At 41.3% G+C, this 21,528-nt stretch overlaps 1 protein-coding gene across 6 annotated transcripts in view; it reads left to right on the top strand.

Annotated features, from left to right (window-relative positions):
* The window catches only part of BRD1 (bromodomain containing 1), a 68,216-nt gene that overhangs the window by 21,315 nt on the left and 25,373 nt on the right, over positions 1–21,528 (top strand). For 3 of the 6 annotated variants that reach the window (XM_073573485.1, XM_073573482.1, XM_073573483.1), the window contains exon 8: positions 14,559–15,053. The exons of 1 other annotated variant lie outside the window; for it this stretch is intronic. In XM_073573485.1, coding sequence (XP_073429586.1) covers positions 14,559–15,053 — 495 coding nt within the window. Of the gene's footprint in view, positions 1–14,558; positions 15,054–15,492; positions 17,138–21,528 lie in introns of those variants that run through there. 2 more of the 6 variants (XM_073573487.1, XM_073573488.1) reach the window with 2 other exon arrangements.

Genomic DNA, 21,528 nt, shown 5'->3' on the forward strand with positions numbered 1-21,528 from the left:
AGATGATGTGGTATGCTTTGGATCATGAGCTGTACCATGCCTTCGCCATACTTTTCTCTTTCCATCATTCTGGTAGAGGTTGATCTTGGTTTCATCTGTCCAAAGAATGTTCTTCCAGAACTGTGCTGGCATTTTTAGATGTTTTTTTTTTTTTTTTAGCAAAGTCCAGTTTATCCTTTTTTATTCTTGATTCTTATGAGTGGCTTGCACTGTGCAGTGCACCCTCTGTATTTACTTTCATGCAGTGTTCTCTTTATGGTAGATTTGGATATTGATAAGCCTACCTCCTGGAGAGTGTTGTTCCCTTGGTTGGCTGTTGTGAAGGGGTTTCTCTTCACCATGGAGATTATTCTGTGATCATCCACCACTGTTGTCTTCCGTGGGCGCCCAGGTCTTTTTGCATTGATGAGTTCACCAGTGCTTGCTTTCTTTCTCAGGTTTACCAAACTGTAGATTTTGCCACTCCTAATGTTGTTGCAATTTCTCGGATGGGTTTTTTCTGTTTTTGCAGCTTAAGGATGGCTTGTTTCACCTGCATGGAGAGCTCCTTTGACTGCATGTTTCCTTCACAGTAAAACCTTCCAAATGCAAGCACCGCACCTCAAATCAACTCCAGGCCTTTTATCTGCTTAATTTAGAATGACATAACGAAGGGATTGCCCACATCTGTCCATGAAATAGCCTTGGAGTCAATTGTCCAATTACTTTTGGTCCCTTTAAAAACAGGGTGGCACATGTTAAGGAGCTGAAACTCCTAAACCCTTCATCCAATTTTAATGTGGATACCCTTCAAATGAAAGCTGAAAGTCTGATCTTCAGCTGCATCTGAATTGTTTTGTTTAAAATTCATTGTGGTAATGTCTAGAACCAAAATTAGAAAAATGTTGTCTGTCCAAATATATATGGACCTAAAGGGGGTTTTACACATTGCGATATCGCTAGCGATATCGCTAGCGATATCGCTATAACGTCACCGATTTTGTGACGTGCTAGCGATATCGCTATGTGTGATACTTACCTCCGACCGGCTCCCCCGCTGTCCATCGCTGATCGCGCGAGAATGTCCGGCTCCATTTCTCGTCGGCGCTTCCTGCTGGCGCCGACGAGCGATGCGTGGAGGCGGGAGGACGTCAGGATCGCTGTGTGTGAAAGGTGAATATTATGTGCTGCGTCGCTGCTGCATCGCTGTGAGGTCTGCCTGTGTGACAGCTCACTAGCGATCATTTAGCGATGCACCAGCGATCCTGACCGGGTCGGATCGCTGGTGCATCGCTAAATGTAAAGGGGTCTTAACTGTATGTAGATCATGTTTAGAAGAAATCAGCAAATCAGGTGATATGATTAAGCTGGGGAGAAGTGCTCTCCTCGGGTGCCAGGTCTATGGTCTGCTGGAGAAATGGAAGCGCTTAGTCTGACTACACTGGGAGCAGGAATACAGCTGGGAATCCTGGGCCTTTTGGGAGAGGGAGCAGTGGCTGTGAAAACTGGAAAAATAAAAGGGCTTATGCAACGTGCACACTTTCAGTATTTTATTGGTACTTTATATCCCTTTTTGTAAGCCAAAATCAGGAGGGGAACAATCTGAGGAAAAGTATAATAGAAACACGGCACCACTTCTGTATTTATCACCCACTCCTTGTTTTGGCTTACAAATACTGAGGTAAAAAACTGATTAAATACTGAACATGTGAATGTGACTTAAAGGGGTTGTCCGGGCTTTTCACATAATCTCAGTGCATATCTGGGCTGCAGAATGCTGACAATAAGTAATTTACCTTCTGTGGCCAGTTTGCAGGGTTTGCTAGATATCATCTCTTGCTTGTAAGAAAAACGTCCGGGGGGGGGTGTGTTCTGGCATTGAAATGAGAACTGGTCGTTTCCTCCTACTCTACTAAAAACCTGCCCTCTATAGCAACAACCCCACCCTCCATAGCTACCGGCCCTCCCCGTCCACATGAACAAGCCTATCCCTCCCCACACAGTAACAAATCCTCCCCCTCTTGCAGCCTCAGTGCAGAGAGCAGCTGCTCCTCCCCCAGACACATGCTGAACAGTGATCTATGGAAAGTGAAACTAGTGAGGAGGAAGCGACCAGTTCTCATTTCAATGCCAGAACACACCCCCCTGGACGTTTTTCTTACAAGCAAGAGATGATATCTAGCAAACCCTGCAATCTGGCCACAGAAGGTAATTTACTTATTGTCAGCATTCTGCAGCCTAGCTATGCACTGAGATTGTGAAAAGCCTGGACAACCCCTTTAACTTTGATTCTTTATTAAAATATCACCTTCATGATTGAGTTTTAAAAGTCCCACAATCACACAATTGGGCTGTGTGCCCACCTCGTGTTTTTTAAGCGTTTCCGCAAATTGTCAAATATCCTCTATCCATAGAATAGGGAATAACTTGCTGCATGCCATGGCTCTGATCACCAGGACCCCCACTGATCCCAAGAACGAGGATGCTGGAAATGACTGAGTACTGTACAGTCTATGGCAATCCCATAGAGAACGAATAAGACACAGGAGCACGTATATGACGTCCTCTCCATTTAGAGTTTTCTGAATTGGTGGGGTTCTTGTGGAGTAATCCGTTAAGATTTTATGTATTTTATTTTATTTTTTTTTTTTTTAATTACACATGACCTACTGTAACTTTTTTTACTTCCGTCTCCGGAAAATTGCTTTACTACTGTGATACTGTTAATAATATATGACCTGTCTGTGATAGCCTTAACAGATATGGCCCGTAAGTTGATTCTGATGGGAGAGTTTTTAACGCTTACATTTTTTTTCCTTTGAACTGATTTAAGACCAGAGTTCTCAATATCTCGTTATAAATCATATGAGAGGAGCTCTCAAGAAGGAAGGTAAGCGTTATTCCCTCATGAGAATGTGCTCACTTGGATAACTCATGCTGCAGTCAGCAATAGACTGCATCACGTAGTCTACAGAAGAAACTGCCAAGTTTTAATGATACACAATTGCAAAAATAATTTTGAGGCCACAAAAGCAGTATTTTTCTGACTATAAGACTAGCGATGGGCGGACACCTGTATATTTGGGTTCAGCCGATTAGTCACAAAGAGTTCGGGTATCAGAACAGTACCCGAACCCCATTCACTTGAATGGGGGGCCCGAACATCCAGTCTTTGCAGTGCAGAAAACACCACTTTTGATTGGCGGTAAAATCATCCCTGCTGATCAGAGATCCGTGGTTCCCACACTGTTAAGACAGCGTGAGTACTCAGATGTGATCGGAGGTATGAAGTTTACCTCCGGCCACTGGTGTTATCTGATGGGACTACTGCTGCCATTATCTGACACCTGCTGCTTCTAATAACAGTGAGATCAGGAGCTGCTGATGGGTGTTTTCATCAGACATCTCCTGCGCTGTAAATAAATAAAAAAAAATGGCATGGGTTCCCCCTCTATTTTTGATAACCAACTATGCAAAACTCAGTTGGGGGCAGCACCCTTCAGCTGTCAGCTTCAACAAGGCCGGTTATCAAGAATAGAGGGGTCCCTACGCCGTATCTTTTAATTATTTAAATAATAAAAAAAACGCATGGGGTTTCCCCCATTTCTGACAACCAGTCTTTCTAAAGCAGACAGCTGGGGGCTGCTGTTCTCAGGCTGGTAAAGGGCGTGGATACTGGAGCCTCCCCCCCCCTCCCCCAAAGCCTAAAAATAGCAGCCCGCAGCCGCCCAGAAAAGGCACATCTATTAGATGTGCCAATTCTGGTGCTTTGCCCAGCTCTTCCCACTTGCCCTGTAGCGGTGGCAAGTGGTGTTAAAATTTGTGGGGTTGATGTCACCTTTGTATTGTCCAGTGACATCAAGCCCATGGATTAGTAATGGAGAGGCGTCTATAAGACAACTATCCATTAATAATCCTATAGTTGTAATGTAAATAAACAGACAGCTAGAATAAAGTCCTTTATGTGAAATAAAACGAAACACACTTTTACTTTTTTTATTTAAAATAACACTGTTATACTCGTCTAACGCCTCTATTCCACCGAAACTCTCGTTCTATAATAAAACAAAATAATATCTCTCACCTACCCGTCGTTCTGTCTTACGACGTAATCCCTGTCTATGGGATAAACCGTTTTCAACCTGGATGGTGCCAAGATGCAACTGTCCAGGCTGAGAACCACTGGTGTATGAACTGTGAGCTCAGCCTGAGTGAGCGGCGGTGATGTCATCGAGGCGTGTGGAGCAGTGAATATTCATTACACTTTAATAGCGGGCACACGTGATTGGCCAGCCTCCGCAGGAAGCGGCGGCTGCAGCTAACACTGCAGCTAACACTGCCTGCTATTAAAGACAGTGAATATTCCATGCTCTCTGCACCGATGGGAGAGGAGAGCAGAGAATATTCATTTCCTTTAACAGCGGGTACACGTGATACTGTGCCTTCTGATAGAGAGGAATATTCACTAATCTCCACTCCTATAGTCCCACCCACTGCATAGAAGTTGGGGGGTTATGGGCGTGGGGAGCAGTAAATATTCATTTCTCTTTAGCAATGGGCACAGCTGTTAGCCACAGCAGCTGGCTTCTGCCTCTTGTGACCCACTGCTCCGCCATTGTTACTCCCCCACCTCCCCATCCACAGCAGATACATCTGGAATATAAGATGCACCCATTTTCCTCCAAATTTTGGGAGGAAAAATGTGCATCTTACAGTCTGAAAAATGCGGTACATGTATTTGAGAAAAAAAAATTCTCTCTGAAAGTGTCCATATCCTCTTATTAATAATGTTATTGTTATTATTATAATGTATATTTTTAAAGGGAATGTCTAGGTATTGTGAAATTGCAGTAAAGCTCAAAACGTTTTTTTCTTAGTGTTCACCAAATGCTAAAACTTACCTGCCATTATCATTCTCCAGGTTATTAAGATTTCAGAAATACCAAACATGTAAAAGGTTTTTTAACCCCTTACCTACAATTGACGTAATATTCCGTCCATGTGACCATGGACCTAATTACCATGGACGGAATATTACGTCATCGCGATCAGCGGCGCCCACGTGGTGAGCGCCGCTGATCGCGGCCGAGTGTCAGCTAATTATCATAGCTGACACCCGGCACAATGTGTCAGGGGCGGTCACGGACCGCCCCCGACACGTTAACCCCTTGCACACCGCGATCAAACGCGATCGCGGTGTACCGGGGGTTAAAGGGAAGCATCGGCAGGGAGGGGGCTCCCTCCGTGCTTCCCTGAGCCCCCCACGGCAGCGCAATGTGCAGCGCTGCTGCGGGGGACTCCCTTCCTCCAGGCCCCCGAATCCAAGATGGCGACGGGGGCCTGAGGAAGCTGGCTTCCTCAGTGCCTGCAAAGCGCAGGCATGAGGAAGTCTGCAGCAGTGCCTGTGACAGATCGCTGATCTGTCACAGTGATCTGTGATGTGACAGATCAGCGATCTGTCACAGGACAGTGATGTCCCACCTGGGACAAGGTACTAAAGTAAAAAAAAAAAAAAAAAGTGTTAAAAATAATTTTAAAAAAATCGCTAAATAAATTAGTTAAAAAAAAAAAAAATATTCCCCAATAAATCCATTTTTTGAAAATAAAAAAAAAAACAAAACAATAAAAGTACACATTTGGTATCGCCGCGTCCGTAATGACCTGCCCTATAAAACTGTCCCATTAGTTAACCCCTTTAGCGAACCCCTTAAAAAATAAAAAACGAAGCAAAAAATAATGATTTATCATACCACCGAACAAAAAGTGCAATAACGCGCGATCAAAAAGACGCATATAAATATCCATGGTACCGCTGAAAACGTCATCTTGTCCCGCAAAAAACGAGCCACCATACAGCATCATCCGCAAAAAAATAAAGTTATAGCTCGCAGAATAAAGCGATACAAAAATAATTATTTTTTATATAAAATTGTTTTCATTGCAAAAAACCGACAAAACATAAAAAAAACCACCTAAATGAGGTATCGCTGTAACCGTACTGACCCGAAGAATAAAAACGCTTTATCAATTTTACCGCACGCGGAACGGTGTAAACGCACCCCCCAAAAGAAATTCATGAAAAGCTGGTTTTTGTTCATTCTGCATCCCAAAAATCGGAATAAAAAGCGATCAAAAAATGTCACGTGCCCGAAAATGGTACCAATAAAAACGACAACTCGTCCCGCAAAAAATAAGACCTCACATGACTCGGTGGGTCAAAATATGGAAAAATTATAGCTCACAATATGTGGTGATGCAAAAACTATTTTTACAATAAAAAGCGTCTTTTAGCGTGCGACAGCTGCCAAACATAAAAACCGCCATAAATCGTAAATCAAACCCCCCGTTATCACCCCCTTAGTTAGAGAAAAATAATAAAACTAAAAGAAAATGTATTTATTTCCATTTTCCCGCTAGGGTTAGGGTTAGGGTAGGGCTAGGGCTAGGGTTAAGGCTAGGGTTAGGGCTAGGGTTAGGGTTAGGGATAGGGTTAGGGCTAGGGCTCAGATTAGGGTTAGGGGTGTGTTGAGGTTAGGGTTGGAGTTATAATTGGGGGTTTCCACTGTTTGGGCACATCAGGTGCTCTCCAAAGGCAACATGGCGTCTGATCTCAATTCCAGCCAATTCTGCGTTGAAAAAGTCAAATGGTGCTCCTTCCCTTCCAAGCTCTGCCATGTGCCCAAACAGTGTTTTACCCCCACATGTAGGGTATCAGCCTACTCAGGACAAATTACAAAACAACTTTTGGGGTCCAATTTCTCCTGTTACCCTTAGGAAAATAAAAAATTGGGGGCAAAAATATAATTTTGCGGAAAAAAATGTTGTTTTTATTTTCACGCCCAGGCGTTATAAACTTCTGTGAAGCACTTGGGGGTTCAAAGTGCTCTCCACACATCTAGATAAGCTCCGTGGGGGGTCTAGTTTCCAAAATGGGGTCACTTGTGGGGAGTTTCAATAGTTTAGGTACATCAGGGGCTCTCCAAACGCACATGACACCCGCATACCAATCCATCAAAGTCTGCATTCCAAAACGTCACTACTTCCCTTCCGAGCCCCGACGTGTGCCCATACAGTAGTTTTCTCCCACATATGAGATATCAGCGTACTCAGGACAAATTGGACAGCAACTTTTGGGGTCCAATTTCTCCTGTTACCCTTGGGAAAATAAAAAAAAGGGGACTAAAAGATGATGTTTGTTGAAAAAATACGATATTTTTATTTTCACGCCCGGTCGTTATAAACTTCTGTGAAGCACTGGGGGGTTCAAAGTGCTCACCACACATCTAGATAAGTTCATTAGGGGGTCTAGTTTCCAAAATGGGGTCACTTGTGGGGGGTTTCCACTGTTTAGGTACATCAGGGGCTCTCCAAACGCAACATGACACCCGCAGACCATTCCATCAAAGTCTGCATTCCAAAACGTCACTACTTCCCTTCCGAGCCCCGACGTGTGCCCATACAGTAGTTTTCTCCCACATATGAGGTATCAGCGTACTCAGGACAAATTGGACAACAACTTTTGGGGTCCAATTTCTCCTGTTACCCTTGGGAAAATAAAAAAAATGGGGACTAAAAGATCATGTTTGTGGAAAAAATACGATTTTTTTTATTTTCACGCCCGGACGTTATAAACTTCAGTGAAGCACTGGGGGGTTCAAAGTGCTCACCACACATCTAGATAAGTTCCTTGGGGGGTCTAGTTTCCAAAATGGTGTCATTTGTGGGGGGTTTCTACTGTTTTGGTACATCAGGGGCTTTCCTAATGCGACATGGTGTCCGATCTCAATTCCAGCCAAAAACGTCAAATGGCGCTGCTTCCCTTCCGAGCTCTGCCATACGCCCAAATAGTGGTTTACACCCACATGTGGGGTATCAGCGTACTCAGGATAAATTGCACAATATCTTTTAGGGTCCTGTTACTTTTGGAAAAATAAGAATTGAGGGTGAAAAGATCATTTTTGTGGAAAAAATATGATTTTTTAATTGTACTGCTGTACGTTATAAACTTCTGTGAAGCCCTTGGGGGTTCAAAGTTCTCACCACACATCTAGATAAGTTCCTTGGGGGGTCTAGATTCCAAAATTGTGTCATTTGTGGGGGGTTTCCACTGTTTAGGTACATCAGGGGCTCGCCAAACGTGACATGGCGTCCGATCTGAATTCCAGCCAATTTTCCATTGAAAAAGTCAAACGGCGCTCCTTCCATTCTGAGCTCTGCCATGCGCCGAAACAGTGGTTCCCCCCCACATATCAGGCATCAGCGTAGTCAGGACAAATTGCACAATAACTTTTGCAGTCCAATTTCTCCTGTTACCCTTGGTAAAATAAAGAAAATTGAACCTGAAGTATTTTTTTTGTGAAAAAAAGTTAAATGTTCATTTTTTTTTTTAATATTCAAAAAATTCCTGTGACGCACCTAAAGGGTTAATAAACTTCTTGAATGTGGTTTTAAGCACCTTGAGGGGTGCAGTTTTTAGAATGGTGTCACTTTTGGGTATTTTCTATCATATAGACCCCTCAAAGTGGCTTCAAATGTGAAGTGGTCCCTAAAAATAAAATGGTGTTGCAAAAATGAGAAATCGCTGGTCAATTTTTAACCCTTATAACTTCCTAGCAAAAAAAAATTTTGGTTGCAAAATTGTGCTGATGTAAAGTAAACATGTGGGAAATGTTATGTATTAAGTTTTTTGTGTGCCGTATCGCTGTGATTTAAGGGCATAAAAATTCAAAGTTGGAAAATTGCGAAATTTTCAAAATTTTCGCCAAATTTCCGTTTTTTTCACAAATAAACGCAAGTTATTTGAATGCAATTTTACCACTAACATGAAGTACAATATGTCACGAGAAAACAATGTCAGAATCACCAGGATCCATGAAAGCGTTCCAGAGTTATGACCTCATAAAGGTACAGTGGTCAGAATTGTAAAAATTGGCCCGGTAGTTAACGTGCAAACCACCCTTGGTAGTGAAGGGGTTAAGTGGTGAATTTTTTTTTCCAAAGTTTAAAAAACAAACAAAACATAGATGCTATGGTCAACATGTTTTTTTTGGGTTCTGAGGCTGGGTGAGTGTTAATTTTTTTGCGCACCGAGCTGACGTTTTTATCTTTGTGGCAACCAACAAAATGTAATTCTGGCGTTTATGATTTTTTTTTTTTTTTTGGGGGGGGGGTTGATTTGAACTTTTTCTTAATGGTTTTTAAAAACTTTTTCTTGACTTTTTACATGCTTCAATAGTCTCCTTAGGAGACTTGAAGCTGAAGCTTGTGCTACACAGAGTAGAGCTGCAGCCCTGCTACGTGTAGCTAAAATGATCATCTATGAGCACTGGGAGGCGCTCATGGCAGATCGGCCATGACAACCACATGGGGTCTCCACAGGGGTGTACGTGAATGTATATGTAACCCAGCTCTATGAATATGTACAGTCCCATAGCAAACCATGGGATCTGATCTGTTCCCACATCAGTTTCCCTTTACCTTTTCAACTGCCACATTAGAGAAAAAAGACTGAGGGGCTGGATAAATGGAAACAAAAACTTAGTGTAAATTGTGAACAGTATAAATATGTATAATCATTAAAAGAAAATGCTACATCTCTCGCAGTAATTGATGTGAACCCCTAAACGGTGTGAAAAATAGCATCAAATAAGGCCTTTTACAGCTACGTCAGACAAAACAAAATAAGTTGCACAAACAAATGTGGAGAGGCAGACACACAAAAAATAAAGTTGCTGATAAGGTTTTTTCAGCCGTGGTCATTAAGACCGGGTGCCCACGATCTGGAAACCGCTGTCGTCTGTTGAACAACGCACGTGAATCCTCTGTTTACTGAATCATGCAGATTCACCGCATCTAATACATACTATTGATGTAATTTCTCTTGCGAAGACTAGCATCTCCACAAGAGAAATTGACATGCTGCAGTATGGAGAGACGCGCCTCATGTCCATCTCCGCGGGTGTCTGTACACGCATAGTGGACACAGGATTTTCCATCTACTATGCTGTGACATCTGGCTCCTGCAGGTTTGGCCCTGCACTAGTATGCAGCGTCAAACCTGCAACAACTCCGGATCGTGGGCACATACCCTTACATGAATGTCCACAATTTGAGAAAATAGATATCCGGCACCGTTGTGTGGAAAAATACCCTGAATGTCTGCACATATAGTTTTCACATTAATAGAAAACCTCTTAATCCCACTTGGAACGGGTGCTCAATCCCATATTGAAAAAAACAGAACATTTCGTTGTGGAGAAAGAGAAAAAGCAGGATGGCACTCACCGTTCATGTGAATCAAATCACTTTATTTCACATACACAAGGCATCGGCATAGGCACGGGAGCAATGTGCTGGAAGACGGACAACAGCTGTTTCGCGCTCAATACTCTTCAACAGGACCTGTTGTCCGTCTTCCAGCACATTGCTCCCGTGCCTATGCCGATGCCTTGTGTATGTGAAATAAAGTGATTTGATTCACCTGAACGGTGAGTGCCATCCTGCTTTTTCTCTTACATGAATGTCCCAAGCTATAAGGTCAGGCCTCCAAGTGCAGTGACAAGGTGCATTCAGATATTTTCTTTTTGTTTTTAAAGCCTGTAATTGTATCCTGTGTGTCAGATTACTGGCTGTTAACTTTGTTAAAAAATGAAATTAAGCAAGGCAGGGCTTTCAAATAAGCTGCTTCTTTTTAGTGCGACAGGCCATAGAAAGAATGAAAACGTCCAGCCCTGTGCATGATTGCTCACAAAAGGAAATCAGTAACTTGGTTGTGAATTTTTTTTTTTTTTTTTCCCCTGAAGTTCTTTCTTTGCTCTATCTTCCACATTCTCTTCGTTGTGGCACCAAAGCATCAATTCCAGGGACCTGTTTGAGAAGCGTATTTTTTTTTTTTTTTTTTTTTTCTTGCCCAGGTCCAGCAGCTGTTCACTTGCATCCTATTGTGCTCACATCTTCAGCTAGCAATGAATGGGCCATATGTTGTGCCCTTCAGCCCAATTTGGTAAGCCATGAAGGGTTTTATTTGTTTTTTATAAGCGAACTCCAGGAACCCTGCAATATGGTGTGCTCAGTGGATCATTTTTTTTTTTTTTACCTGGGATTCTGACTGTTTTTTTTTTAATTTATTTTTTAACATTATCCTAGCAAAGTAGCTTTTATACAAATGGTGATAGAATACTATCCTCAAACTAAGCTGAGTCATCTGTAGAGGGTTAGATCCTTGCATTCATTGATTAAGCCTTTCAGATTTCCTACTGTACTTTAGCCTTAACTGAACAATTCGTGTAGGGTGTTTGAGATATATATTGTGCCCACCAACAGCAAGATTATTGTCTTAAATGTCATATGGCTTCATACTTGGGCTAAAAACTACTGTCGGTGCATCTGCAAAGACTTTCATGCTATAGAGCTTGTAAGTGCTGCTCTGAAACAAGCCGTCTCATTGTTTCTGGCCAGTTTCAGTTCCTCTGCACTTCTCCAATACCACCAACTTGAACAGTCAGTCTTAAGGAGCGCATTGCCCTTGACAAGCATTATGGCCAGGAAGCTGACAAGCAATGTACTTTACTTTTACAACCCCTGTACAGTAAACATTTCACCGGTTTGAGCATGTTACACTGGCCACATTATGGATTAGTAGCTGCACAGCTAAATGAAACCGTTTTTATTTTATAATTACTCCCTTGTTCATCCATTGTGGAAATATTAGCTTGTAAAATTTTAGGTTATAATTAATGTGAGGTTTAGCTTGGCGTTGCCAGAGTTTTGTCTTTGGGTGTGTACTCCTTCCCTTGCAGGAGGTTGGCCAGTCGTAACCAGACAGGGGCGAATAAATCACGCCTTCCTCTCCTCAATGATCTCATCAGCTTCTGTGTAGAGATTGAGCAGAGAGGAGTTATGCTTCACTACAAGAACTTCCAGATGTCATCTCTGTGATATCAGCGCTCACCCCTCCTACCATGCTGATTACAGTGAGTTGAGACCTGGCAATGATGGGTAACTTGGTTCTCTCTGTATCATGCACTTTTTAACAAGGACAAAATAATGCTATGTGCCCACGTATGCAGAAAATTTCTGCATCAAAATCGGTCTCCTTCCCAGAAAACTCACGTTTTCCACACGTTTTTGATGCGTTTTTTTCCGCGCGTCCGCAGACACATAGAAAATAGCTACAAACGCGGACTTTTACGCAACATTAATGAGCATGCTGCGGAAAAAAAGCATCAATATGCACAAAGTGCAGAATGCATTAAAATGAATGGGATGCTGCTTTTAAGCGATTTTTTTTAACGTTTTTGCTGGTAAAAACGCTTAAGACGCCAAAAAAACGCTTACGTGGGCACACAGCCTAAAGGTTGGAATTTTTATAGCTGCTTTTTCTTCACACAACTCAGCTGTGCTGTTTTCCTACACAGTAGCTGCAGGGATCAGTGAGAAGAACGGAGTGCTTGTTTTCTTTTTTTTTTCTCCTGTATGTTGCTGCCTGCTTATGATTGGTCAGCCTCGTGCAGGGGAGAAGGTACACACTACTAGAGTCAAATTTAATAATCCCCATTGAACTATAACAGGAATTAAAAAAATAAAAAATGTATTTAGTTCAGCTGTGCACCTACTGCTTTACCATGATGTGGTCAGATTAACATGCTCTAACTGGTGTAAGATCCTCTTAAAAGGGAACCTGTCACGTCAAAAAACACTCTTAACCTGCAGATTAATTGCTTTCTAAATCTGTGCGGCTACCACACTGAATGCCCGGCTGTTAGGAAGAAATTGAATTTATTCCTCCCAACATCCAGCTGAGGATGACTGTATGACAACATGACTGGATCCCTTTTTAGATCCCTTTGAAAATTGTTTGCTTTACTTATTTTGTACCAGTTATTAATTGCGCTTTACTGTTTGGAAACTTTTGTTCCCAGTTCTGCTGGATTCCAGTTGCCAGCCAGCCATGCATTGCGCGAGCTTACATGAACTTACACAGTTAGAACAAAGCTGTTCAGTTGCATAGTAAATGGCAGAAAAGTGATTTACTTCTATAAAGAAGCCAGCAGAATCCTGACTTGTACACAAGTATAGTAAAAACAGAAAAAATAAGATCTTGAAATTGATGCAAAATAGTTACAAAGTTTCTCAACTTAACATCTCAACTTTAAAATTGTATGAAAAGGTAACTGATCTAGTGGGAAATGTCATCACAGTTATTTCAGCTAAATTACCTACAACCCCTCATAAAGGGGTTATCCACCAACCCTTTCTCTTTTGCTTGGCCATGATAAAATGAAGAAAAAAAAAAAAAAGCTTATACTCTGCTTTGGTGCCGGCGCCGTTCCTTCGTTGTCGCCACGTGCAGGAACGGCACCAGCACGGGTGGGGAGTATAAGCTTTTTATTTTATCGGGGCCAAGCGTGGGTAATGAGAAGGGGCTGTCTTAGTAATGGACAACCACTTTAACAGCTAGTGGCCAATGATGACCTACTGCAATAATACTACAGAATGTTACTGCATCCACAAGATGCCCCCTTAAGGTGGAAAATGGTAATTGCATCATAATCAGGGCTAACCGCATGTGTCCACAGAACCAAGCACTGTGAGTACCATAGCATGTACAGTATTATTTTTCTCATTTCTTTTAAGGGGTTCTTCAGTCAAATTGTTATTGCCCTAGCCTCAGGATAGGTTATCAATATTTGACACCCTACACCCACACTGATAAGCTGCAGCTCTGATAGCAGCCAGATGTAGACATTGCACAGTGCCAATCGATGCATGTCGGAGCCCCACCGATTGGATGTTGATGACCCATCCTTATGGAAATGTCAACCAAAACATTTGCTTGGAGATCCCTTTTAAGTTCATCATCATTATTATGCACTACTCTCCTCAGTGACTTATTAGCTCATTGTACTTCAGTCCATTGGATGTTAACCTTCTGAATTCATTTTATGTGACTCTACTTTGGAGGTTTTCATGTAATAGAAAGTGATGTTATATCATTTGGTAGCAGTCATTTCTGCAGTGTTCTCAAGCACGTCCTCTGCAAGGATCTGGAACAGACCTGCCGTGCAGGAAAGGACTGCCCGTGCTGCATTCCCCTCATTCTGAGAATGTGGTCTTCCCTGAACTCTTATATCCTAGGCATATGCTATCACTTGCTACCATGGGAACATTCCTGCCTGTATGTTTCATCCCACTCATGAAGAAAGTGGCATCTCGCCAATACAGCAGCGTATCTGACAGCCTATTCAACACATGAGGACTTAAAGTTTCTATTTGGTGTAGTAGGACTTCCTAGATAGCGGGTTTATTCACAAGGAAAAATCAAATTAAAATTCCAATTCTGTGTTTTTGACTAAATTGAAAGATCTGTTAAGCATACTTGGGTTTTGCTCCAATTTTGGTTGTGCCTTGCCTTTCATATATCGATGGTCAGACCAGTCGTGTTAAGTGTTTTACTGTTTTCTGTACAATTTGTTACTGTTTTAAGTGAACCTTCTTAAGTTGATTAGATTTGTATCATAGAGAACGTTTTATCGTTTCATACAGTTTTCATAAATGGCACTTTATTTATAATTTTTCAGGAGATAAATCTCCCCCTAAACTTGAACCATCTGATGCATTACCTCTGCCGTCAAACTCGGAGACTAATTCAGAACCACCAACCCTCAAACCAATAGAACTCAATCCAGAGCAGAGTAAACTATACAAAAGAGTCACATTTGATAATGAATTACATAGCACTACTGTTCAGGATGAAATGGTAAATGGACACAATTCAGAACATTTACTTAAGGACAGTAATCTAAGTGATTCCACAGATTGTGAAGTAGCGGAGTCCTCAGCTGATGTAAACAGACGTACATCCATTCTCTTCCGCAAATCAAAAAGTGTAAGCCCCCAAAAGCCGGCAAAGAACAATGAAACCCAGCCAACTTCACCACAGCTAGGGCCCAAAACCTTTTTGTCTGTAGTCCTTCCAAGGTTGGAAACACTGCTGCAGCCAAGAAAAAGGTCAAGGAGCTCATGTGGAGATTCGGAACATGACGACGAGTCCCCCGTAAAGCGTTTGGATTCAGGTAAATACATTCATTTACTTCTCCAATAATCAAAGTTTTATTATCATGGATGTTATAGACCAATACATAGCATAAAATTTCTACAGTTGTTACCTGCTCATTTGACAAGCAATTTTCTCACTTATTTTTCCCATCTCTTGCCCCCTAATGTGCTGATTAAAGCTGCATCCTTTGTGCATGAAATATGGCATCTTTCTGTAGCTTTTCCCTGTTTGCTGTTTTACATCTGCATGTAATATACTTTGGTTCATCCTCATCACCTCATCACTACTTTTGTTTCTTAATGTGTAATGCTCTTAACTTCCATGGTGCTGTACATATGAAATCCAGAGGGGATTGACTATATAATATGCACGCACAATATAGACCACAAGTACAATAAACATGACCTTAATAAATAAGAGACTGCGACAGCTGAAATCTAGACCTTTGCCTCCAGGGATCACAAGCTACAAAAATCACACAGGAGAGAAGCTGCTTCCATAGTCGTGTAGAGAAGAATAGTTTTCAAGTTTCTTTACAAGGTCTGTTTTGCTGAAGAAGTGAGTTAAAGGGAATCGGTCAGTAGGACAATCCTGCTAAGCCGTCCATAGGAGCATGCAGATCACAGAAAGTTGAATAAACGGATACCTTAATATCTTCGATCCAATGTCTTACTCCAGAGAAATCCATGTTTTACTGATGTGCAAATGAGCTGTTAATATCTATGGGCTGGATACTGATCTGTGTGAGAATCTGCCCCCAAAGCTTACCGTATTATTCGGATTATAAGACGCACCTTTTCCCCAAAAAATTTGTGGGGAAAATGGGTGTGTCTTATAATCCCAATGTAGTTTACAGGCTGCGGTAGAGTGGGGTAACAGAAAGCAGGTTCGCTGCTCTAGGGGGGCAATCGGCAGGAGTGGGGTGACGCTGGGTACCCCAAGCTTGTAGGAGGGGGTGTCCCGGCGGTGCAAGCCTGCAACCGTCACCCCACTCTTATGCCGCCGCAGGCCTTCTGTGAGCCTGCTCCACCGCAGCTGCCGTAAAATTGGGCTATAAGATGCACCACCATTTTATGTAAAGCGTTTTTTTCGGCTTTTCCTCCCCAAAATTTGGAGTGCGTCTTATAATGCGCAAAATGTGGTATTTTAAATTAAATATGGTGTTATCTGTGTGAGACAAGTAATTGCTGACCCTTTGTTCCATTATCACACAGCTTTGCAGTGAGCTCAGAACTAGCACAGTATAATAGAAATGAACTTAACACCTTACTGACATTTGCCAGTCGGTAGCGGGACTTATGGAGCAGGCAATGGCTGTGTTATAACCAGGTATGAGTAAAAGAAACCAGCTCACCAAGGCTCAAGGCATACTGAAGCAGAGGATACCATGGGACCAAACGTAAGGAAAGAAAGGAAGAAAAATGCAAAAATCTTTAATGGAAAAATAAATAAGATTCCATGTCACGGTTATACATAAGCAATGTATTTTGAATGCGCTTGGTCGGCGTTCTTTGTTAGGGCTAAATTACCTGAACTTCCACAATTCATTTATACTGCAAAGCACCAATGACAATATATATAAACATCACATGACAATCTGAATATAAAATCGAAATACAAAAAAAAAAATTACATGAGACGTAATGAGGCAGAGGAAAAATATTCAGTAATGAAACATAATTTCTTTGCGTAAGCAACAAGAAGTTGTTAGGTTGTAAATCCAAAACTGCTTGCGTGGTAAGCAGGTGTCTCCTAGTGCCTCCACCTCTGTTTGCAGTGTTGACCCTTTTCCCTTTTGATTCCTAAAACCTGCGATGATGATGTTGGTGAATGAAGTGTCACAAGTGAAATGCTACAGTGAGAATTAGTCACACAACTAAAATCGGAAAGATGTTCAGAAATAGGCACTTTTCATCTTCTAGTGGTACAGCAGACTTACATTTTTTTTATACTGCGAACAGTATGATGTAGACTACATTCCAAGAATTACAATTAATGAATTGCTTAATTCTAAAGTGTGTTCAACTCATTAGGATTAGCAAAATGTTGAGTGACACATGCATATTGACATGTTCTACCTTGTCCCTATCGCATTTTGAAGAAACCCTCACCGTCCAACCAAGTTCTATGTGGTTTATTAGAATTAAATAAACTTGGAGAAAAGTACTGCCTATGGATTTCGCCCCTGTGGCTTCAACAGAATAGGCTGAATGAAGCAGAGTAGAGAGAATGATGTCCTCGTATAGTATTGGTAGAAATCTATGGACAATGGATTTAATCTGTTAGAACTGGGGACTGAATTGTAGTGAAAGGACAGGTTTTAATGTTTAGGAAAGTTTATTATGAAAAGGGATAAAGAGATCATTTAATTTTTTTTTCTACTAACCATTTCAGCAGCCCTATTTAAAATCCAATGTGGAGTAACCCATCTTTGCTAATTTTAGTTTTGAAATTAGATAATTCATTAGCCTATCGTTATCGCTGTAGTTCCTTTTAATTTTTGTAAATTTCCACCACCAGTATAGCTTTTGTATTATGATTGGGATGACAGATGCATGAAGATTAGTATTGCCAGACAAAGGTTTGGAAAAAGTGGACGTAATTTTATCAACACCATTCAATTGAAGATCCCAAAAAAGAAATGTGAACCATCATTGGCTAATCTAGTGATTGTCCTTGTAACCATGATTAAAGGGAATCTGTCAACTATTCAGTAATGCTGTAGATAAGCCCCTGATGTAACCTGAAAGATAAGAAAAACGAGTTATATTATACTCACCCAGGGGCGGTCCGGGTCTGATGTTTGTCGCGGTCCGGCGCCTCCCATCTTCTAGCAGTGACGTCCTCTTCTTTGCGTCCTGTCGCGGCTCCGGTGCAGGCGTACCGCTCTGCCATGTTGAGAGCAGCGTACTGCAGTGCGCAGGCGCCGGACATCTCTGACCTTTCCCGGCGGCTGTGCACTGCAGTAGATAAGCCCCTGATGGCGGTGGCTGCATCTTATATGCTAAATAGGTGATAGATCCCTTTAAGACCTCAGTCGAAACGCGTTGGTCGGGAATGCATCCTGATTTCTCTGTGCTCTCTACATGCCTTTTTAATGCATTACAAATAAATGAAGTTTTATTTTACCTCGCTGGAGAAATTTCTTTCTACAGTGATATTCTTTTGGGAGAATTATTTGTATGTTCCTGACAACCCATTTTTGTCTGTGTTCTGGTATGGCAGATACATCATTGATATGCCATCTGGAATGTCTATCATACCATAATTCATGCAGTATCTTAATTGTAATCTCTGTTTTTAATTTTTATCCCACGCACATTTTGTTTTTGGATTTTCAATTGAAAGGTCTTTGCCTTGCAACACTATTTTTCATGCATCTAGTAGTCATCCCAAGAATGCTTTAAAATCTATACCAATGGGGAATTTTCAAAATTTAAAAGGAACTGCAGCGATAATGATAGGCTTTCTAATGAATTATCCAACTCCTAAACTAAGTTTAGGAATTATTCCCCTTGGATTTTAGCACGTTGACGACCTATGACGTATAGGTACATCATAGGTCGCCTTCCTCCCTTTTGATGCGGGCTACGACGCTGAGCCCCCATCTTTTCAGGCACATGACAGCTGAACCATACGTGGCTGTTAACATGTCAAATGCCGCTGTCAATTTGACAGCTTCATTTAATTTGTGGTTACCGGAGGCGAGTCACAAACCCTGCCCATTGGCGCCCCTGTCTCATGATCGCGGGGAGCTGATGGGTTGGCATGACAGCCAAGGTCTTCAGAAGACCCCTGTGCCATTCATTGCAGATCTATTGAGATCGTTATGCTACACATACAGGTGCTTCCTAAAAAATTCGAATATCAAAAAGTTAATTTATTTCAGTTCTTCAATACAAAAAGTGAAACTCATATATAGAGTCAACTGCGTAGCGAGGAAAAAGTCAAAACTCCAGAATTACATTTTTTGGGGGTTTTTGTGCTCGCCACGATATTGCATTAAAATGCAATACTTGACGATCAAAAGATCGTATCTGCACCAAAATGGTATAATTAAAAAGTCAGCTCGGCACGCAAAAAATAAGCCTTCACCCAACCTGAGATCATGAAAAATGGAGGCGCTACGGGTCTCGGAAAAAGCGCAATTTTTTTTTAACAAAGTTTGGAATTTTTTTTCACCACTTAGATAAAATACTACTTGCACATGTTTGGTGTCTATGAACTTGTAATGACCTGGAGAATCACATTGGCAGGTCAGTTTTAGCATTTAGTAAATATTCGTAAAAAAGCAAAACAAAGTGTGGGATTGCACTTTTTTGCAATTTCACCACACTTGGAATTTTTTTCCCGTTTTCTAATACGTAACATGGTAAAACCAATGTTGTCGTTCAAAAGTATAAGTCGTCCCACAAAAAACAAGCCCTCACATGTCCATAGTGAGGGAAAAAGTTATATTTCTGGGAAGGAGGGGAGCGAAAAACAAACGCAAAACCAGAAAAAATTTTCATTAGTGAATATTTTTCCTCTTGGAGCTTCACCTTGCAATTTTTAGCCAGTCAAATACCACTGTCAAACTTTGACAGCGTCATTAACTGTGCGCTGGCATGGGGGCCTCATCATTCTGTACGCCCATCAGCTGTTGAAGATCTCTATTCTTGTCATTACGGAGCTCCCTAGAATCCTAGTCTGTGGCTGGGCTTCAAAGGAGACCCTGATTTTTTTCCTTTTATGCAGCAATACTGGCGTATTGCAACATATAGCAGAAGCAATCAGACAATCACAGGTTCAAGTCCCATACAGGAAAAATTAGTCACTTTCCTTTTCCCCGTTAAATATAAGGATAATAGACAAATGCTCATGTGATATCAATGTGTCCAGAAAAGTCTAATCTATCAAAATATAAAAATAATCATCCTAGTCGGTAGACGGGGAGGAAAAAAGCCAAAATTGCATTTTTTTTTCTTGCCTCAGTACCAAAAGAAATGTATGCCATCAAAATCTCATCTACCCCAAAAATGGTATCAATAAAACAATAAAAAGTCTTGCCTCAAAAAATGAGCCTTCACGCAACTCCTCCGATCGAAAAATACAACTCGTCCCTCCTAAAACAAGCCCGCAAACATCTTTTTAAACAGAAGGAAAAAAATGTATGGCTCTTGGAAGGATTGGCGTAAAAATGAAGAACAAAGAAGCAGATATTGGCCATGTCAGGAAGAGGAGACAACTCATTCATCTGTAACAAAAAAGGTGGATTTCTCTGGAATAAGACATCCGATCAGTAGAATGCTTAGGATGGTTGATCCCACTGACTGATTTCCTTGGAAGAGTATTGGGGAGATGTGGTAGAGAAGTAGAGAAGGTGGTCTTAATTTCACCAACTCTTTCTGACTGAGTGTGAGTAGAGCAGAGGTGGGCATGCTTCATCTCCACTTTCTTTACATTGTGCGGAACCCCATTCTCAAAACTGGTGGGAGCCAGAGACCCCCCCCCCCCAACAATAAGAGCGTTTTGCTCTATCCTATAGGATACAAACCATTTAAATGTGTCATACACGTTACAATGTTTTATCAGTGCCCTATAGCCGATAAAGCTTTCCTGTGGTTCTGAAGACATTCATTTTTTATAACTATGGAGAACAATGACTGCTTGGTTTTCTAAATCGGAGGGCATCTTTGATGTTGACCGTAATCCATGCCTCTGGCAGGGTCCAGTTTATATACAGCCGTCAGTGCCCACAGCAAGCTCCAGTTGTTGCTGTTTCACCCCTTAAATGCCACTGTCAATAACTGTGAATTAAGTGTCTGGATTCAGACACCACACAACACCATTTCCAATCACCACACAGTCATGGGTTATCACTGGAGGCCTGTGAAGGACCCCATGGCTGCCTTCTCTGTACCCCTATGAAATCTCAAATTATCATTTTGCCTAGAATACTGATCATGTTTAGTCTTTTTCATTGAGGACTTGAGTTGGAATTGCTCCATTTAAAAAAAAAAAAAAAAAAGCATCCCCACATCCACAAAAGTCTGTTTAAACTAACCCTTAAAATAAATTGAAATACCAGAATTGCTATTTTGGTGGCCACAGTTTCTAAATTCAATGAAAAGCAGCCAGTATGTCATATGTACTCCACAGCTATGGTAAAATGCTGCAAAAAGCGAAAAAATCCTCAGTTATGTCGATAGAAAAAAAAAAAAAGTTTCATCACTGTTGGAAGAAAGGCAGGGAGAAATGAAATTGTAAAAATGAAAATTGGCCTTGTAGGAAGGGATTAAATAAAATTATAAAGTTTGTTCTCTTGCCTTTAACTCCTTCACGACAATTTTCTGTTTGCTCTCATTTTTTTTCTCATTCTCCCAAGAGCCAAACCGTTTATTTTAATTATTTTACATGTGTTTTTTTTTTGTACGAAGAGTTGTACTTTTGAATGACACCATCCATTGTATTGATATACTGTAAAGTGGGAATAAAAATCCAAGTGCAGC

Source organism: Dendrobates tinctorius, unplaced genomic scaffold (genome assembly GCF_039654945.1).
Source record: "Dendrobates tinctorius isolate UK_male_01 unplaced genomic scaffold, ASM3965494v1 ptg000035l, whole genome shotgun sequence".
NCBI lineage: Eukaryota > Metazoa > Chordata > Amphibia > Anura > Dendrobatidae > Dendrobates > Dendrobates tinctorius.